The following is a 19737-nucleotide window of genomic DNA, read 5'->3' as shown; positions in this document are numbered from 1 at the left end:
GAAAATTTTGTTTTTTGATTTATTTTTTTAAGCACTTTAAGTGTAATGATAATGTTTTTTTAAAAAAAGCCGTTGGGCAATTTTTCTCAACTAGATCCCTCCGCCACTGCTTTTATTCCTCGTATTACACTCATTTTGATGCCTCAAACTCAATCTTTTACTTGGAGGTCACGCTCAAAACTAAATGTTTTAAATTTACCACATACCTGTCAAAAAAATTGAAACAGAACACAACCTGTTAACGGAGGAATTTGATGAAAACAAATTCGAGGAGGGTTGCTGGAATTGTGATTGGTAGTTGTCGACGATGAACTGCGTATGACGTTAGTTGACGACGGTGAATAACGCAGGACGTTAGTCATGAACGAGGAACGACGTAAGATGATTCGGGATTAGGGTTTTATATTTGAAAATGAATGAGATTGTATAAATTATTGAATTTGCAATTAAGAGCGGTCGATTCTCTCTGTTTCAAACTATATTACAAAAAACAAAATATTGGTCTACATATGGCCGATACAAACTATTTTCCAAGAAACAAAATATTGGTCTACATACATATGGCCGATATGTTTCTCATCTACATTACTTTAATAAAAAAATAATCACAAAACATATGCAGATTTTAACTTAAACGTATTCGGTTAAAAAAATTATTCCTTTGTTTTATTATATTGATCATTTAATTTTTATACACGTAATTTAAAGTACTTTGACCTGAGAGTAAAAATAATTTATTTTAAGAATTTTTTTCGTAAATTTTGGAATGAGTTGCATACTTTTATTTGGAAAAAAAAATCAAAATTATTATTTTTACAATCCAGTTAAAACACTTGGAAATATGTATATAAAAGTCAAAAATCAAATATAAAAAAACAAATGAGTATTTAACTACCTTATTTCTCAGTCCAGGTGCTTTAAATATTCACCATCAAAGGCGTAAAGAGTAAAGAAGTTTGGAATAATCAAACACCACTAAAAACGTATCTACATGCAAATCCACATAAATTACTTTAAATAATAATTAAAATAAAAACGGGAAAATACAAATATCAACAATAATGATCATCACATAACATCACAACGACCGTCAATTGTAACGGCATGATTAAATCCATCGAACGGCCAGAAATGATCAGATCTTGTCCAGTTTATCAGCCTTAACCAGAGGATTATCCCTGGCGATCGCCTCTCTCCCAACCGCTTTGAAATCAAAGGTGCATCCGTGTTGCTCCGGGTACCTGTGGGTCCCACAGAACGTAACCCCACACTTGCACGTAAATCCCATCAACCCGACCCGTTTCCTGCACGATGAGCACCGGTTCGGTTTCACCATCACCGCTGGTACCTCCGCTGAAGTGGCCGCCGCCTCTTCGATTACTCGCCGGTCAACTTCCGGCGAAAAAGTCGCCGAAGAAGACGGAAACACCATCGGAGGCGCAGGAGCCGGGAAAAGCGAGTTCTCGACGGCGGATTTAGCCGATTTCTCTTGTTCAGCCTTCATCGAGATGTCACGGTAACATTTGGAACAGAAATTTAGAGTCGCCGGACTTCCGAAAAAGCCGCAGTTGTTGGCGCAGAGACGGTGACCTTCCGGCGATTGAAATCCGTGTTCTTCGGCCATGATAATACAAATTGAAACGAGGAGAATGATTTGAATTGGAATAAAAAAAAAACAAAATAAGATTAGATAGATTTGTTGTTATTATTCATGTATCTATATAAAAAGAGGGAGAGATATATAGATACAGGAGGGGGAATGAAAAATAAGTGTGAAGAAATGTATATATGGCGTGGGGAGATGGGAGAGAAAGGAGGGGAGCGTTGGGAAAAGGAAAGAATCAGCGAAAGCTATGAGGAGAGGGGGGCAACAAATTGGGACAACCAAAACAATGATGAGCCTCCTAAATTAATATTAGTGGCCAACAGCCTGGAGGGTCCTCCTCCATTTTTTTTATTTTTTTTTATTCGACTTGTTTTTTAATTTTGGCCTTTTTTGAAATTATCAAAATTTTAAATTATTTTTGAAAAATATTCTCATTTTAAAAAAAAATTGCAAAAATATTTTCTAATTTGCAAAAATATTATTTTCAATTTTTTTTTTGTAAAAATACGTTTTTTGGAAACTAAGATCATGCAACATTTGAGAAATTTATGCAATTACATACAACTCCATTAAGTAGTTGTATATCGGTTTGATTTTGATTGATTTTGACTTATTCCGTATTTTTACAAAAAAAAATTAGTAGATAGTAAAATCGTAAAAATATTAAAAAAATAGTAATTTTAATAATTTCTCTTTAATTTTTGGTGAAATTAAATTTTATTTTAATCGCATAGACTATGTTATGGTGTTTGGGTAATTCTTGGACGACCGATTGTTATTTTCCTGGTAAAATATCATATTACGAGTCACAAATTCATGATTGCGTAATTGTGTTAATTTTTCAAAAATTATCGATAAATTACTGAAACATTGATAAAAAATATTTGTCTAATTTAACATATTTATGTTAAATTATATATATATATATTTTAATTATCCAAATTTTGATCACTGATAACGCGGTAATAATCAAAAATTCTCTTCCCCATTTTAAGATTGGCTTGATATTTGCTCTTTTTACAAGAGCCTGTGTCAGCATCCTTAATAATAATATCTTACATAGACATATAATTTAGCAACGGATGCACTTTAGTGATAATTTATAGTATAAAATTTTAAGCTACAAATTTAGAAAAACTATTTTAAAAATTTGGTAGCAAAAAATATAAAAAAGTGATCTAGTCATCATTATAAAATAATTATGCTAAATTTATTTTAACCAACTATTACAGACAATCAGGATAGTCAACAAATATAACTCATCGTATTGGAGATGCTCAAGAAAGATATGTTCTTTGTTATCAACATTTTTGTAAAGTTTTGACCTTTTTTATATTTATTATAAAACTTATCTCGTATTTAATATTTAAATTACAAAATGTTAGTAATGATTGAAATCGAGTATTTCAAGTTCAAATGTAAATTTTCATATCAGTACATTATATTGCCATTTTTGTTCTTTATCATCATATATTGTGTGAGTTTCATAAATAATGAATATTTTATTTAAATTCATACATAAATACTAGAATATTTGTTGAGTTAATTTTAAAATTTTAAATTAAAGATATTTATAATATAAACGGGCCATTACTTTATTTACTAGACAATTTTTAATTTGAAAATATGTCTCATATTTTTTTGATATAATTTTTTTTATTATAAAAAGCAAATAAATTGAACATATAATTATTTTTTTCAAAAAAATGAAAAATAATCATTTAAATAATTATTCTATATGTAATATGTATACTAAATATTTAGATATGCTAGAATTATAAATAGTCAATATATTTCGGTTTATTTCGAATTATAAATCATAACTTGGCATAAATCACAACATGACACGGCCGAAAATAGATATTTGTTGTCTAGGTTTAGAAAATTTAAATTAGGAGTTCAACATGAACATCTAACCAATAAGGCAAAATTTTATGATATCTTTTATTAATAAAAATTAATGTGCTGAAAATGTTTATAAGATTAAGTCAACTTATAATATATATATATATAATTATTGTAGCATTTGTTTTAATTCATTTTATGCTATTTAAAGTAAAATATTATATTGATCGATAATTTGAAAGGATTTATAAATTTTATCGAATTAAAAATATTCAATTTTAGAAAAAATATATACAATATTATCAAATTATTATAAGAAAAAAAGTTAGAATCATAAACGAAGAAATTTGAATGACGATATTAGTACAGTTTTTTTTTTAATTTTTTAGAATAAATATGTAAATATCATATATTAGTCTTTACAAAATATTAATTATTTTTATGTCGTAACCATTACTCATGCTCGATTGAGTAAAATTAGATATGGATTGTTTGTTTGTGCTATTGTGACTCCAATATATAAATAATTACAATTTCTATTTTATTGAATAATTATAATTTTTGGATAATTATAAATGAATATTATTTGAGAAATCAATTGACTAATCAGATGTAATAGTGATTAGATATTTATGTAAACAAGATAATTAATTTATGAATAAAGGATATCAACATAATTTACTCGAAAATATACATACATAAAAACACATATACTAGTTCATCTTTACTAATGGTAAAAAATTCAATACTAACTTTATATTTATATTCGTTGATGCACTAGATTAGGAAAAAAGAATTATTGTGTGAGTGAGAATTATCAATTGAATTTGAGATTTTTTCAATATGTTAAAAACTAAATGGATTATATCAACTTTAATTGATAAATTATAAAATTGACAATTTAAATATCATTTTATATTTTAGGATTTTGTTTAGCAGATTAAAAACTAAAGATGCCTTGTTTTTTTTTTGAAACAAAAAAAAAACCTAAACTAAAGATACCTTGTTAACTTTAGTTAATGGATTATGATATAAACTATGATATATGAATAACCTATACGTTAAAACATAAAAACTAATATTTTTCATTAAAATTCAATTTATATTAGCGGTAATGTAAATTCTACCTTGTTAAATATTACAGTTGCAAGTTTTTATAATTTTCTAGGCATTTTTATTTTTTTTAAATCGAGGATGATTACTCATAAATTATTTGACCAATACTCAATTTTTTTGCTTAACTTTACATTTATCAATTTTTTTGCTTAACTTTACATTTATCATATGTGTCAATTTTTAGTTTATTTTTTGTGAGCAGACTAACATAATTCTATAGATGTGTTTAAATCTATTTTAAATATATAATGGCTAACGTACTTGTATTCATTAAATAAATATAAATTACACGATATAAATAAGAAAATATATAATTTATTTAATGAGTTAAATTAGAAATATTATGCATGTTGTTAAGGTCTTCCCTGATATATACATCGATAAATAATTCACTTATATATGATATATAAATGATGTACAAAATTTTTATTAATAAGAAAACAATGAAGAAGGTGAAAAAATGGACAATAACTAATGCATGTAACGAGTGATTATGCTGGTTTAGTGCCCGTTTCAGAAATTTTAAAATAAGTAACTAATAACTTAAAGTGAATAAGTGAGTAATAAGTGGTAAGTTAATAAATACTTATAAGTTATATAAGTGTTTGGATAATTTAACTTATAAGTCATAATTGTTTTTATTTAAATGAATTAAAATAAATAATTTTTATATATAATTATCTTATTTCTTATATTTTAAGTTATATTAACATTTAAAAATATATATTCTAAAATTAAAATTGATAAAAAAAACGAAAAATCAAAAATAAGTTGTGAAAAAGTACGTCGTTACCAACATTAAACTTATCAGCTTATAAGTTGTAAATTCAACTTATAAGCTGGTTGACAAACACTCGTCAATAAGCTGTTACGGGCTTATAAGCCAATAAGCCCACTTAACGGAATTGCTAAACGGACCCTTAATTACAAGGTACAACTTATATGTACATAATTCTAATATGATAATATTGAATAAATCATTGATAGCAATAAAAATGAAGATTGTATACATATAAAAGTGTGGCTAATTAGTACGATATTCAAAGCGATGTATGTTATTGTTCTAGAATAGTTCGCAACTCCGTATACGTTAACTTTTTCTGGGATTGAATACTTTACACGGGATGCTGATGAAACACTGAGTTTAGGGTGTCTCTAAAATCAATTTCTTTTATGCTGATGTTATTGATTACAGAAACAGTCAAATTAAAAATTAGTAGATAAAAACAAGTGTCTGTGTCCCTATGGCACCACTGAGTGGAATAGACGAAGTTAGGGTGTGTTTGGATGGTGCAGCACTGATAAAGAAGGGGTTTGGTAGGTGTCTTAAAAGACAATTAAAAATTAAGGTGGTGTGATTGTTGTTTGTTTGATTAGGAGTTGCGTATGGGTGCTTCCTTGCTTAGCTGTTGAGTTTCATCTGTGTGCTTATTTCTTGGTCAATTTTAGGCTACTCTTCTCTTCGCTTGCTATAAGCGGTTGCTCCTATACTCGTCTTTATTAAAGCGAGATGGGCCGTATGAAGTAGGGTTGATTGTCGTCCTAATTTCAAGTTGTCGTTTACCCTGGCTTTACTCTTCAGCCGCTTGCGGTATCTCAGCCAAAGCAAGAATCGATTCTTTAAAATTTAGTAAATGTTTGAATTTTTTTTAGTAAGTAATATATAATTTAAAATAAATAAATGATTAATAGATAGATATTTATAAGTTATATAAGTTTTTAAATAATTTTATTATATGTCGAATTTTTTTCACTTAAATAAACTAAAATAAATAATTTTTAAATATAATTATCTTAATTCGTGAAGTTTAAATTAGAGTGATATTTTAAAACATATTTTTTAAAACTAAAATTAATAAAAAAAATAAAAAAATCTAAAAAAATTGAGAAAAATTTCGTGTTACTAACATTCAACTTAATAACTATTTTAATTAGACCATCTCCAACGCAACTCTAAGACTGTGTTCACTTTGATGTAATGGAATGTGGGGAGAATGAAATGAAATTTGAACTCTTATTTGAGTGAGGTTAAGAAAAATGTTTAAAATTTTTATTTTTTCTTCCATTCCATTCCAAGCTATTTGAACTAGAATTCTAACACACGTGTTTTGGAAAGAATTCTCGTTTCATTTCTGTATCAATTTTCCTACCATCCTCAATCATAGAAAATTTAGACTACCTAATATTCATTCATAATTTCACTCATATATACTTTTTGAAGGGTTTTTAGCACATAAACGCAACGAAAACGTAAATTTAAATCTTAAAAAAAAAACAAAACCCTCCGCAGGATCCATGCGAAAATAATTCGTAGTTCAGTATGTTTACCTTAAGAAGTTTTACGTTAATGGAAAGATGAAGGTCTTTAATATCGATCCAAGAACGATGAACGGAAATCCCTAGCAATTGCTACTCAAGTGTGAAACACTCCACCGGTATCCACCAAGAGTACAATGTGACGGAGGAGGAAGAGGTTGCGAGAATTAGTTGCCTCCCTCTTGTTCTACTTTAGAATTAGGATTAATTATTTGGGTTGAGACAAATAGAGTTTATAATAGTATATTTATAGGCAAAATTTTCAGCTGAAAATTTTCCATAAAATATTATTATTATTAACCATTTAATTGATTATTCTTATTAACCAATTAACTAATAATTAAAACACCTTTTAATCATTAATCCCTTTTCTAAACACTTTAGAAAAATAATTCTCTCACTTGATTTAATTTCCAAAATTAAATTCTTAATTAACAATATTAAGAATTAATTAAATCTAATTTAATCAATTATTAAATCTGCTAATTAATTATTTATTTTACAAATAAATAATTACCAGCCATTATTAATTAATTCCTCCACCATTAAATCATTCTCTTTTATGGTGTGACCCTGTAGGTTCAATATTAAGCCGGTAGTATAAATAAATAATAATAAAACTATTTTATCATTATTTATATAAATTCTCTAATTCATTAAATATGATTAATTAATAAATTAATCATATTTATTCTACATCGTGAGAGATACTTCTCAGCATATCGCGACTATCCGGATAATACGAATTCACTACTTAGAATACCAAGAACCTATTCAGTGAGTAGTTGCCGTACAATCAATTCTTCTACCCTGCAATGTCACGATTAAATACAAGGCATGAAACTTGTGTCAAGCCTATCTTATTTAATCATTTGCTTTCCTATTCACTATGCTTAGTTATATTTAATGTAAATTAGAAACTCCATTTTAATTTCATTCACTCTGGCCAGAGATTCCTGAACTAGCATAAGTGGATCAACATTGAACATTCTCTTCCTTCACTGTAAGGGGTAGATCCTTTATTGATCATACACTATCTTCGTGTACAAATTTCTATACCCAGTAGATCCCTTATAATTGTCCCTGGAGACTAAGAACTAAACCAAAGCATATTTCAGTGTACATAAGATGACTATGATGACCTCAAGTCTAAGGATACTTGTACAACTATCACTATGTGAACAACTGCTGACACGTGAGTGAACTCCATCAGTTGTTCAGTTGTGTGAGTCATGTTCAGTGAACTTATTCTATAATGAGCACCTACATACTAGCTATAGTGTCAGCACACAGATGTCTATGAGAACAGACATCCTTTATAATGAAGCAAGCATAGTATGTACCGATCTTTGCGGATTACTAATTACCAGTTAGTAATCCTACGACCAGGAAATATTTAAGTTTAGAGTTATCATCTTTTAGGTCTCATTATTATGATCTCATCATAATCCATAAAAAGCTTTACACTAAACTCTGGTATATCTTATTTAAACACTTAAATAGATAAATCCCGCAATAAAACCAAAACAAGTCTTTTATTAATATCAATGAAATCAAAACAGATTACATAAAAGTTATTCCTAAATCATCATACATGATTGGACTTAGGACACATCTCTTTCAATCTCCCACTTGTACTAAAGCCAATCACTCTGGTATCTAATACCCATCTTGTCTTTATGACGATCAAAGTGACTTTGAGAAAGTGGCTTTGTGAGTGGGTCTGTTACGTTGTTATGTGTGTCAACTCTCTTGACGTCTCCTCTTTCAATACAATACAAGAAATGTTACCGCGCTCCCACTAACCTTATTGTAGACACATGGTTCATCTAGTTTTTGATAAAACCAAACTCTTTGATTGTCTCATCAAAACGGACGTTCCATCTACGAGAAACTTGCTTTAAACCATATATAGTTCGCAGCAGTTTACACACTAGGTGTTCATTTCCATGGGAAAGAAAACCCTCTGGCTGTGTCATATACACTTCCTCTTCAAGTTTCCCATTGAAAAGCCCGTTTTCACGTCCATTTGCCAGATCTCATAGTCGTAGTAAGCAGCAATCGCAAGCAAAATCCGAATTGATTTTAACAGGGCTACAGGAAAAAAGTTTCATCAAAGTCAATCCATTGCTTTTGTCTGAATTCTTTTGCCACGAGCCTGGCCTTATAGGTCTCCACCTGCCCATCTGCTCCAATCTTTCTTTTGTATACCCACTTGCACCCAATAGGCTTAACACCTTCAGGCGCCTCAACCAGAGTCCATACTTGGTTGGTATACATAGATTCCATTTCGAATTTCATGGCACTATACCATTTCTCTGAGTCAACACTACTCATAGCCTCATTATAGGTCACATGGTCGTCATCATCAATGATTGACAACTCATTGTCATTCTCAATGACAAGGCCATAATACCTCTCAGGTTGGCGAGACACTCTCCCTGGCCTACGAATGGGCTGTTCCACAGAAGGTTGTTCAGTTTGAACAGGTGTTTCCACTTGATCCGTAGTAGTTTGTGCTTCTTGAACTTCATCAAGTTCAATTTTGCTCCCACTGTTTCCTTCAAGGATAAACTGCTTTTCCAAGAAGGTAGCATGTCTGGAGACAAACACCCGATGATCGGTGTAAAAGTAATACCCTAAAGTCTCTTTAGGATATCCCACAAAATTACATTTTACAGATCGAGATTCCAGCTTATCTGGGTCAACTTTCTTGACATAAGCTGGACATCCCCAAATCTTAACGTGTTTAAGACTCGGTTTCCTTTCTTTCCATATCTCATATGGAGTTTGAGGAACATATTTGGAAGGCACCTTATTCAGTAAATATGCTGAGGTTTCCAATACATAACCCCACAGGAATACTGGAAGATTCGCATAGCTCATCATGGACCGAACCATGTCTAACAAAGTTCGATTTCTCCTTTCAGATACCCCATTCAACTGTGGAGTATATGGAGGAGTCCACTGGGAGACTATACCATTTTCTTTGAGATAAGCTAGAAACTCTCCATTCAAGTATTCACCACCTCGATCTGATCGAAGAGTTATAATCTTATGTTTAGTTTGTTTCTCCACTTCATACTTATATTCTTTGAACTTTTCAAAGGCTTCAGACTTGTGTTTCATCAAATACACATATCTGAATCTAGATCGATCATCTATGAAAGCAATGAAGTATGAAAATCCATCCATGGCTTGCGTAGACATTGGTCCACATACATCTGTGTGTACCAATCCTAGCAAATCTGCAGCCCTCTCTCCATGTCCACTAAATGGAGATTTGGTCATTTTACCCAATAGACAAGACTCGCATGTAGGATATGATTCAAAATCAAAGGGGTCAAGTAACCCTTCCTTATGTAATGTCCGCAGTCTATTTTCACTAATATGACCAAGTCCGCAGTGCCACAAGAAAGTGAGATTTTCATCATCCCTTTTTTCTTTTATTAGTATGTTCAATTTGTAGTAAATTATGCTCTACGTCATATACATACAGACTGAAAGAGATGTGTCCTAAGTCCAATCATGTATGAGGATTTAGGAATAACTTTTATGTAATCTGTTTTGATTTCATTGATATTAATAAAAGACTTGTTTTATTTTTATTACGACCTCTATCTATTTAAGTGTTTAAATAAGATATACCACAGTTTAGAGTAAAGCTTTTTATGGATTGTGATGAGATCATAATAATGAGACCTAAAAGATGATAACTCTAAACTTAAATAGTTCATGGTCGTAGGATTACTAACTGGTAATTAATAATCCGCAAAGATCGGTACATACTATGCTTGCTTCATTATGAAGAATGTCTGTTTTCATAGACATTTGTGTGGTGACACTATAGCTAGTATGTAGGTGCTTATTATAGAATAAGTTCACTGAACATGAATAACACAGCTGAACAACTGATGGAGTTCACTCACGTGTCAGCAGTTGTTCACATAGTGATAGTTGTACAAGAATCCTTAGACTTGAGGTCATCATAGTCATCTTGTGTACACTGAACTATGCTTTGGTTTAGTTCTTAGTCTCCAGGGACAATTATAAGGGCTCTACTGGGTATAGGAATTTGTACACGAAGATAGTGTATGATCAATAAAGGATCTACCCCTTCTAGTGAAGGAAGAGAATGTTCAATGTTGATCCACTTATGCTAGTTCAGGAATATCTGGCCAGAGTGAATGAAATTAGAAAGGAGTTTCTAATTTACATTAAATAGAACTAAGCATAGTGAATGGGAAAGCAAATAATTAAATAAGATAGGCTTGACACAAGTTCCATGCCTTGTATTTAATCGTGACATTGCAGGGTAGAAGGAATTGATTGTACGGTAACTACTCACTGAATAGGTTCTTGGTATTCTAAGCAGTGAATTCGTATTATCCGGATAGTCGCGATATGCTGAGAAGTATCCCTCACGATGTAGAATAAATATGATTAATTTATTAATTAATCGTATTTAATGAATTAGAGAATTTATATAAATAATGATAAAATAGTTTTATTATTATTTATTTCTACGACCGGCTTAATATTGAACCTACAGGGTCACACCATAAAAGAAAATGATTGAATGGTGGAGGAATTAATTAATAATGGCTCGTAATTATTTATTTGTGAAATAAATAATTAATTAGAAAATTTAATAATTGATTAAATGGGATTTAATTAATTATAAATTAATTAAGAAAAGTTCTTAATATTATTAATTAAGAATTTAATTTTGGAAATTAAATAAAGTGAGAGAATTAATTCTAAAATATTTAGAAAAAGGATTAATAATTAAAAGGTGTTTTAATTATTAATTAATAGGTTAATAAAAATAAAGGGTTAATAATAATAATATTTTATGTGAAAATTTTCAGTTGAAAATTTTGCTTATAAATATACTATTATAAACTCTTATTTTGCCTCAACCTAAAAATTTACAAAAACCCTAATTCTCTCCACCTTCTCCTCCTCCATTACATCAATTTCTTGGTGGATATCGGTGGAGTGCTTCACACTTGAGGAGCAGCTGCTAAGGATCTCCGCTCGTGGTTCTTAGATCACTTTTAAAGGTTAGAAACGATCCCTCGATTTAAATCATGATCTGTATGCGTATTATATGGATTTTATATCAAGAAAAATATTTTACCATGCTTCCATGATAGATAAAATCCTACAATGGTATCAGAGCATAGGTTGTATGCATATAGATCTGTGATAAAAATTTCAGAATTTTATGTGCTTGTATGAATTAATTATGATTTTTACAAATTATATCATGGATTAATTATGACTGATTAGAAATTATTTCTAAGAATTATTTTGACTGTAGATCTGGGTTCTACAAGTGTTGTAGATCGGATGGGTATTTTTTTCATAATTTTATGATGAATTGATTAATTATTATGAATTTTTGAAGTTATTTTATTAAAATTCGTAATTAAATATGTATATATATATGTAATCTATTTTACATATATATATATATATATTTTGTTTGCTGCTGTGGCACTGCTGTAATCAGTAAAGGAGTTCTGCTGTACTTTTGATGTGGGTTTGCACGTCGTTCAATGAATAAACTGCGGCCGCTGCCATTTCAATTAAAAAAAATAGGGGTGCCGCGCATTCTGGGAATGCGTTACACCCTGTGGCGCATTCACGGAATGTGTTACACCTTTTAATGGCTTAAAAGGGCTGTAACGCATTACCGGAATGCGTTACAGGGATTGTAACGCGTTTCCGTAATGTGTTACAGCCCATCTGTTATTTTTAAATTTGATTTCTGGGAGTTTCGTAACTCCGTTTTGGGCGTACAATATGTCGTTGGATTCATTTTTCCGAGACGGATCTAATGGAGTGGTCAAATATTTTTTATATAAAAGTTTTGAACTGTTTATATTCCCAAAAGTGTTTTAAAGCATGTTTTAATTGTTTTAATTGCTTTTAAATGCTATAATAAATTCATACATCTTTATATAAATGTGTGACATGATAATTGCTTGCATGCTTACTTGTTTAATATATGAGATATATGCATATGTTTACCATGCGATGATAGATTTAGGCGAACTTAATTAACATAAGGCATTTGTTAGACAATTTAGTATAGTGAAATTGTTTCATGACCTTAATATAAATATTATGAATACGATCATGAGATTCTTGTGTTTATGAAACACGTAATTGAATATGAATTTTCAATATTGAGAGAAAGGATGATTCTATCAACAACAGATTTCTATCTGTAAGAAAGGGTTATTAAGTGACGCCTCTTGACAATGCTCCACCCGATCTGCGAATTATCTGATTATCGATTATTGATTTGAAATATTTAATTTAAAAGGAAGAATCTTTTTATAATATGATTATGATTGTAACGTAATATAATCCCTCTAAAATTAAATAATATCAAGAAGTAATTGGCCAATGACACAACGGGCTTGTGTCGGTCATAGCCTTCCAACATGGTAGAAAGTGGTTCTAATTTTTAAATCATTGTCGTTTCGTGCTACAGCCGAGGGCTTTGATTTCGAAATAAGAGATACTTGTCTATTACATAGAGATGTGTACATTGAATTAGAATCTAAAGGTCGTTACATGCTATAGCCGTGGGCCGTTGGAGACTGATTCAATTGTACGAAAATGTTGGGTTAGACTTGACTTAGAATATTGAGTTTGTCGTGCTACAGCCGTGACTCAATTATTCAAGAGGCTAAAGTTATATTAGGGAATAACATAAGATATAATTGACAAGAGTTGTCTGCATATTGAACATCACATGACGTTTCGTGCTATAGCCGATGTTGTGTGATGAAATGTAGGATCTCTATTCCCACTAACATTATGAATGCTTAATTTTCACTTAGGGGTTGTATAAATTAGATAAACTAGTGGGAGCCACTTATGAATAAAGACCCGATTCATATAGTGTTTTGAAATGAAATTGAATATTTGCTAAGTGTTATTATGTGTTTATCATTTACAAATTTACTATATTCGTCATGTCTTCTGCAATATCACTCCGGAGCATACTAGATGCTCACAAGTTGACTGGTCCTAATTTAGCTGTTTGCTTTCACTGTAACAAGGTGGGGCACTGAAAGAGGAACTGCAAGGTTTACCTTGCAGAATTGAAGAAGAAGAAGGGTAGTGAGACTACCGCTTCTGATTCAGGCATGTTCATGATCGAAGTTAATATGTCACTAGGTCAAATTTCTACTTGGGTATTAGATACCGCATGTGGTTCTTATATTTGCAATTCGTTGCAAGGACTAAAGGGAAGTAGGACACTTGAAAAATATGAGGTGATTCTACGTATGGGCAATGAAGCAAGGGTTGCGGCCATATCTGTAGGATCATTTAGTTTACATATGCCTACGGACAAGACTATTATTTTGAATAATTGTCATTACCCTCTATTGTGAGGAATATTGTTTCTATTCCTATGTTGGATTTGGATGGTTTTTCATTTATTATTGAGAATAATGAATGTTCAATTCTTAGAGATAATGTTCTTTATGGACGTGGTATTTTAAATAATGGTCTGTATGTATGTGACGTAGAGCATGATTTACTTCAGATTGAACAAACTAATAAAAGAAAACGAGATGATGAAAATCTGACCTATTTATGGCACTGTAGGCTAGGTCATATTAGTGAAAATAGACCGCAGACATTGCATAAGGAATGGTTACTTGACCCCTTTGATTTTGAATCATATCCTACATGCGAGTCTTGTCTATTGGGTAAAATGACCAAATCTCCATTTAGTGGACATGGGGAGAGGGCTATAGATTTGCTAGGATTGGTACATACAAATTTATGTGGACCAATGTCTACGCAAGCCATGGGTGGATTTTCATACTTCATTACTTTCATAGATGATAAATCTAGATTCGGATATGTGTATTTGATGAAACACAAGTCTGAAGCCTTTGAAAAGTTCAAAGAATATAAACATGAAGTGGAGAAACAAACCAAACACATTATTATAACTCTTCGATCAGATCGAGGTGGTGAATACTTGAATGGAGAGTTTCTAGATTATCTCAAAGAAAATGGTATAGTCTCCCAGTGGACTCCTCCATATACTCCACAGTTGAATGGGGTATCTGAAAGGAGAAATCGAACTTTGTTAGACATGGTTCGGTCCATGATGAGCTATGCGAATCTTCCAGTATTCCTATGGGGTTATGCATTGGAAACCTCGGCATATTTACTGAATAAGGTGTCTTCCAAATCTGTTCCTAAAACTCCATATGAGATATGGAAAGAAAGGAAACCGAGTCTTAAACACGTTAAGATTTGGGGATGTCCAGCTTATGTCAAGAAAGTTGACCTAGATAAGATGGAATATCGATCCGTAAAATATAATTTTGTGGGATATCCTAAAGCGACTTTGGGGTATTACTTTTACACCGATCATCGGGTATTTGTCTCTAGACATGCTACCTTCTTGGAAAATCAGTTTATCCTTGAAGGAAACAGTGAGAGCAAAATTAAACTTGATGAAGTTCAAGAAGCACAAACTACTACGGATCAAGTGGAAACACCTGTTCAGACTGAACAACCTTCTGCGGAACAGCCCATTCGTAGGACATGGAGAGTGTCTCGCCAACCTGAGAGGTATTATGACCTTGTCATTGAGAATGGCAATGAGTTGTCAATCGTTGATGATGATGACCCTGTGACCTATAATGAGGCTATGAGTAGTGTTGACTCAGAGAAATGACATAGTGCCATGATATCCGAAATAGAATCTATGTATACCAACCAAGTATGGACTCTGGTTGAGGCGCCTGGAGGTGTTAAGCCTATTGGGTGCAATTGGGTATACAAAAGAAAGATTGGAGCAGATGGCCAGGTGGAGACCTATAAGGCCAGGCTCGTGGCAAAAGGATTCAAACAAAGGCAAAATATTGACTTTGATGAAACTTTTTCGCCTGTAGCCCTGTTAAAATCAATTCAGATTTTGCTTGCGATTGCTGCTTACTACGACTATGAGATCTGGCAAATGGACGTGAAAACGGCCTTCCTAAATGGGGAACTTGAGGAGGAAGTGTATATGACACAGCCAGAGGGTTTTCTTTCCAAGGGAAATGAACACCTAGTATGTAAGCTGCTGCAAACCATATATGGTTTAAGGCAAGCTTCTCGTAGATGAAACATCCATTTTGATGAGACAATCAAAGAGTTTGGTTTTATCAAAAACATAGATGAACCATGTGTCTACAAGAAGGTTAGTGGGAGCGCGGTAACATTTCTTGTATTGTATGTAGATGGCATACTTCTTATAGGAAATGATATACCGATGCTGCAATCAGTCAAAGTATGGCTATCAAAGAACTTCACCATGAAGGACTTGGGAGAAGCATCCTACATTCTCGGTATGAAGATCTATAGAGATAGATCTAGAAGAATGATAGGTCTTACCCAGGGTATATACATCCAGAAAGTGCTTAAAAGGTTTAGCATGGAAAACTGCAAAAGAGGTCTCATACCGATGAGCCATGGAGTGTCCCTTTCCGAAAAAATATCTCCTAAGACACCTGAGGAAAGAGAGCGTATGAGTAAGATTCCTTATGCTTAGCAATATGATCTATCATGTACGCGATATTGTGTACAAGGCCTGATGTTACTTATTCAATTAGTGTGATGAGCAGATATCAGTCCAATCCAGGTGAAGACCACTGGAAAGCAGTGAAAAACATCCTTAAGTACTTGCGAAGGACTCAGGACATTTTTCTTGTTTTTGGCGGTGAATCTGAGTTGAAAATAGAGGGTTATACTGACTCTAGTTTTCAATCAGAAAGTGATAGCAAATCCATGTCAGGGTACGTGTTTACTCTGAATGGTGGTGCGATTAGTTGGAAGAGTTCCAAATAGTCTACAACGGCTGACTCCACAGCAGAAGCAGAATATATAGCTGCAAGTGAGGCTGCAAAAGAAGCCGTTTGGATGAGAAAATTTGTTTCTGAGTTGGGAGTTGTTTCTAGCATTGAAGAGCCTATTGTGTTGTATTGTGATAACAACGCAACAATAGCACAAACTAAGGAACCTAGGTCTCATAAGAATTCCAAACATGTCCTGCGACTCTTTCATCTGATTAGGGAGATTGTTGAAAGAGGAGATGTCAACGTCGAGAGAGTTGACACACATAACAACATAGCAGACCCTTTAACAAAGCCACTTTCTCAAAGTCACTTTGATCGTCATAAAGACAAGATAGGTATTAGATACCAGAGTGATTGACTTTAGTACAAGTGGGAGATTGAAAGAGATGTGTCCTAAGTCCAATCATGTATGAGAATTTAGGAATAACTTTTATGTAATCTATTTTGATTTCATTGATATTAATAAAAAACTTGTTTTATTTTTATTACGGGCTCTATCTATTTTAAGTGTTTAAATAAGATATACCACAGTTTAGAGTAAAGCTTTTTATGAATTGTGATGAGATCATAATAATGAGACCTAAAAGATGATAACTCTAAACTTAAATAGTTCCTGGTCGTAGGATTACTAACTGGTAATTAATAATCCGCAAAGATCGGTACATACTATGTTTGCTTCATTATGAAGGATGTCTGTTCTCATAGACATTTGTGTGGTGACACTATAGCTAGTATGTAGGTGCTTATTATAGAATAAGTTCACTGAACATGACTAACACAGCTGAACAACTGATGGAGTTCACTCATGTGTCAGCAGTTGTTCACATAGTGATAGTTGTACAAGTATCCTTACACTTGAGGTCATCATAGTCATCTTGTGTACACTGAACTATGCTTTGATTTAGTTCTTAGTCTCCAGGGACAATTATAAGGGCTCCACTGGGTATAGGAATTTGTACACGAAGATAGTGTATGATCAATAAAGGATCTACCCCTTCCAGTGAAGGAAGAGAATGTTCAATGCTGATCCACTTATGCTAGTTCAGGAATCTCTGGCCAGAGTGAATGAAATTAGAAAGGAGTTTCTAATTTACATTAAATAGAACTAAGCATAGTGAATGGGAAAGCAAATGATTAAATAAGATAGGCTTGACACAAGTTCTATGCCTTGTATTTAATCGTGATATTGCAGGGTAGAAGGAATTGATTGTACGGTAACTACTCACTGAATAGGTTCTTGGTATTCTAAGCAGTGAATTCGTATTATCCGGATAGTCGCGATATACTGAGAAGTATCCCTCACGATTTAGAATAAATATGATTAATTTATTAATTAATCGTATATATTGAATTAGAGAATTTATATAAATAATGATAATATAGTTCTATTATTATTTATTTCTACTACCGGCTTAATATTGAACCTACAGGGTCACACCATAAAAGAGAATGATTTAATGGTGGAGGAATTAATTAATAATGGCTGGTAATTATTTATTTGTGAAATAAATAATTAATTAGCAAATTTAATAATTGATTAAATGGGATTTAATTAATTATAATTTAATTAAGAAAAGTTCTTAATATTATTAATTAAAAATTTAATTTTGGAAATTAAATAAAGTGAAAGAATTATTTCTAATGTGTTTAGAAAAAGGATTAATAATTAAAAGTTGTTTTAATTATTAATTAATAGGTTAATAAAAATAAAGGGTTAATAATAATATTTTATGGGAAAATTTTGAGCTGAAAATTTTGCCTATAAATATACTATTATAAACTCTTATTTTGCCTCAACCTAAAAATTTACAAAAACCATAATTCTCTCCACCTCTTCCTCCTCCATTACATCGATTGTTTGGTGGATACCGGTGGAGTGTTTCACACTTGAGGAGCAGCTGCTAAGGATCTCCGCTCGTGGTTCTTGAATCGCTTTTAAAGGTTTGAAACGATCCCTCGATTTAAATCATGATCTGTATGAGTATTATATGGATTTTATATCAAGAAAAATGTTTTACCATGCTTCCGTGATAGATAAAATCCTACACAGACCATTGTCTAAAATACCACTTCCATAAAGAACGTTATCTCTAAGAATTGAACATTTATTCTGAATAACAAACGAAAATCCAGCCAAGTATAACTTGGAATAGAAATAATATTCCTCAAAATCAAGGGAACAAAATAACAATTATTTAGAACAATAGTCTTGCCCGTAGACATATATACATGAAATGATCCTACAACTTCAGCAACAACTCTTGCTCCATTTCCCATCCGTAGAATCACCTCCTCTTCTTCAAGAGTCCTACTTCTCCTTAGTCCCTGCAACGAATTGCAAATATGAGAACCACAGGCTGTAGTAAATACCCAAGTAGAAATTTGACTTAGTGACATATTAACTTCGATCATGAACATACCTGAATCAGAAGCGGTAGTCTCACTACCCTTCTTCTTCTTCAATTCTGCAAGGTAAACCTTGCAGTTCCTCTTCCAGTGTCCTACCTTGTTACAGTGAAAGCAAACAGCTTTGCTCTTGGGGTCTTCAGCTTTTGGTGGAACCGGCTTTTTCTTACCTACTTTCTTCTTTTTGGAAGGGTTCTTCTTCCTTTTCTTAGGATTGGAACCTTTACCAATTATAAGAACAGAACTCTTCTTAGGGGGAAAATTCGATTCCGCAGTCTTCAACATGTTGTGAAGTTCAGGAAGGCTGACATCCAGCTTATTCATGTGAAAGTTCACAACAAACTGCGAGAACGAACTCGGAAGTGATTGCAAGACCAAGTCTTGGCTCAGCTCCCCATCCATGGCAAAACCAAGTTGTCCAAGACGTTCAATCAAATTGATCATCTTAAGTACATGGTCATTCACATATGATCCCTCAGACATCCTACAACCGAACAGTTCCTTCGATATCTCATATCGAGCTGTCCTCCCTGCCACATCATAAAACTCTTGTAGATGCAT

At 32.2% G+C, this 19737-nt stretch overlaps 1 protein-coding gene across 1 annotated transcript; it reads right to left on the bottom strand.

The window, feature by feature from the left end:
* Nucleotides 1-940: 940 nt before the first annotated feature.
* On the bottom strand, nucleotides 941-1886 carry LOC141692826 (zinc finger A20 and AN1 domain-containing stress-associated protein 4-like). The gene has a single exon (XM_074497769.1). The coding sequence runs from the start codon at nucleotides 1622-1624 to the stop codon at nucleotides 1136-1138; it is 489 nt and encodes a 162-aa protein (XP_074353870.1). The 5' UTR covers nucleotides 1625-1886; the 3' UTR covers nucleotides 941-1135.
* Nucleotides 1887-19737: the final 17851 nt, after the last annotated feature.

This window comes from Apium graveolens, chromosome 10 (assembly GCF_009905375.1).
Source record: "Apium graveolens cultivar Ventura chromosome 10, ASM990537v1, whole genome shotgun sequence".
NCBI classification, from domain to species: Eukaryota; Viridiplantae; Streptophyta; class Magnoliopsida; order Apiales; family Apiaceae; genus Apium; species Apium graveolens.
Note: the sequence above shows the minus strand (reverse complement) of the source record. Positions and strands in the feature narration are given on the sequence as shown.

Coding starts and splice junctions, on each gene's coding strand:
- LOC141692826 (XM_074497769.1), bottom strand. CDS start 1,624: ATGGCCGAAGAACACGGATTTCAATCGCCGGAAGGTCACCGTCTCTGC.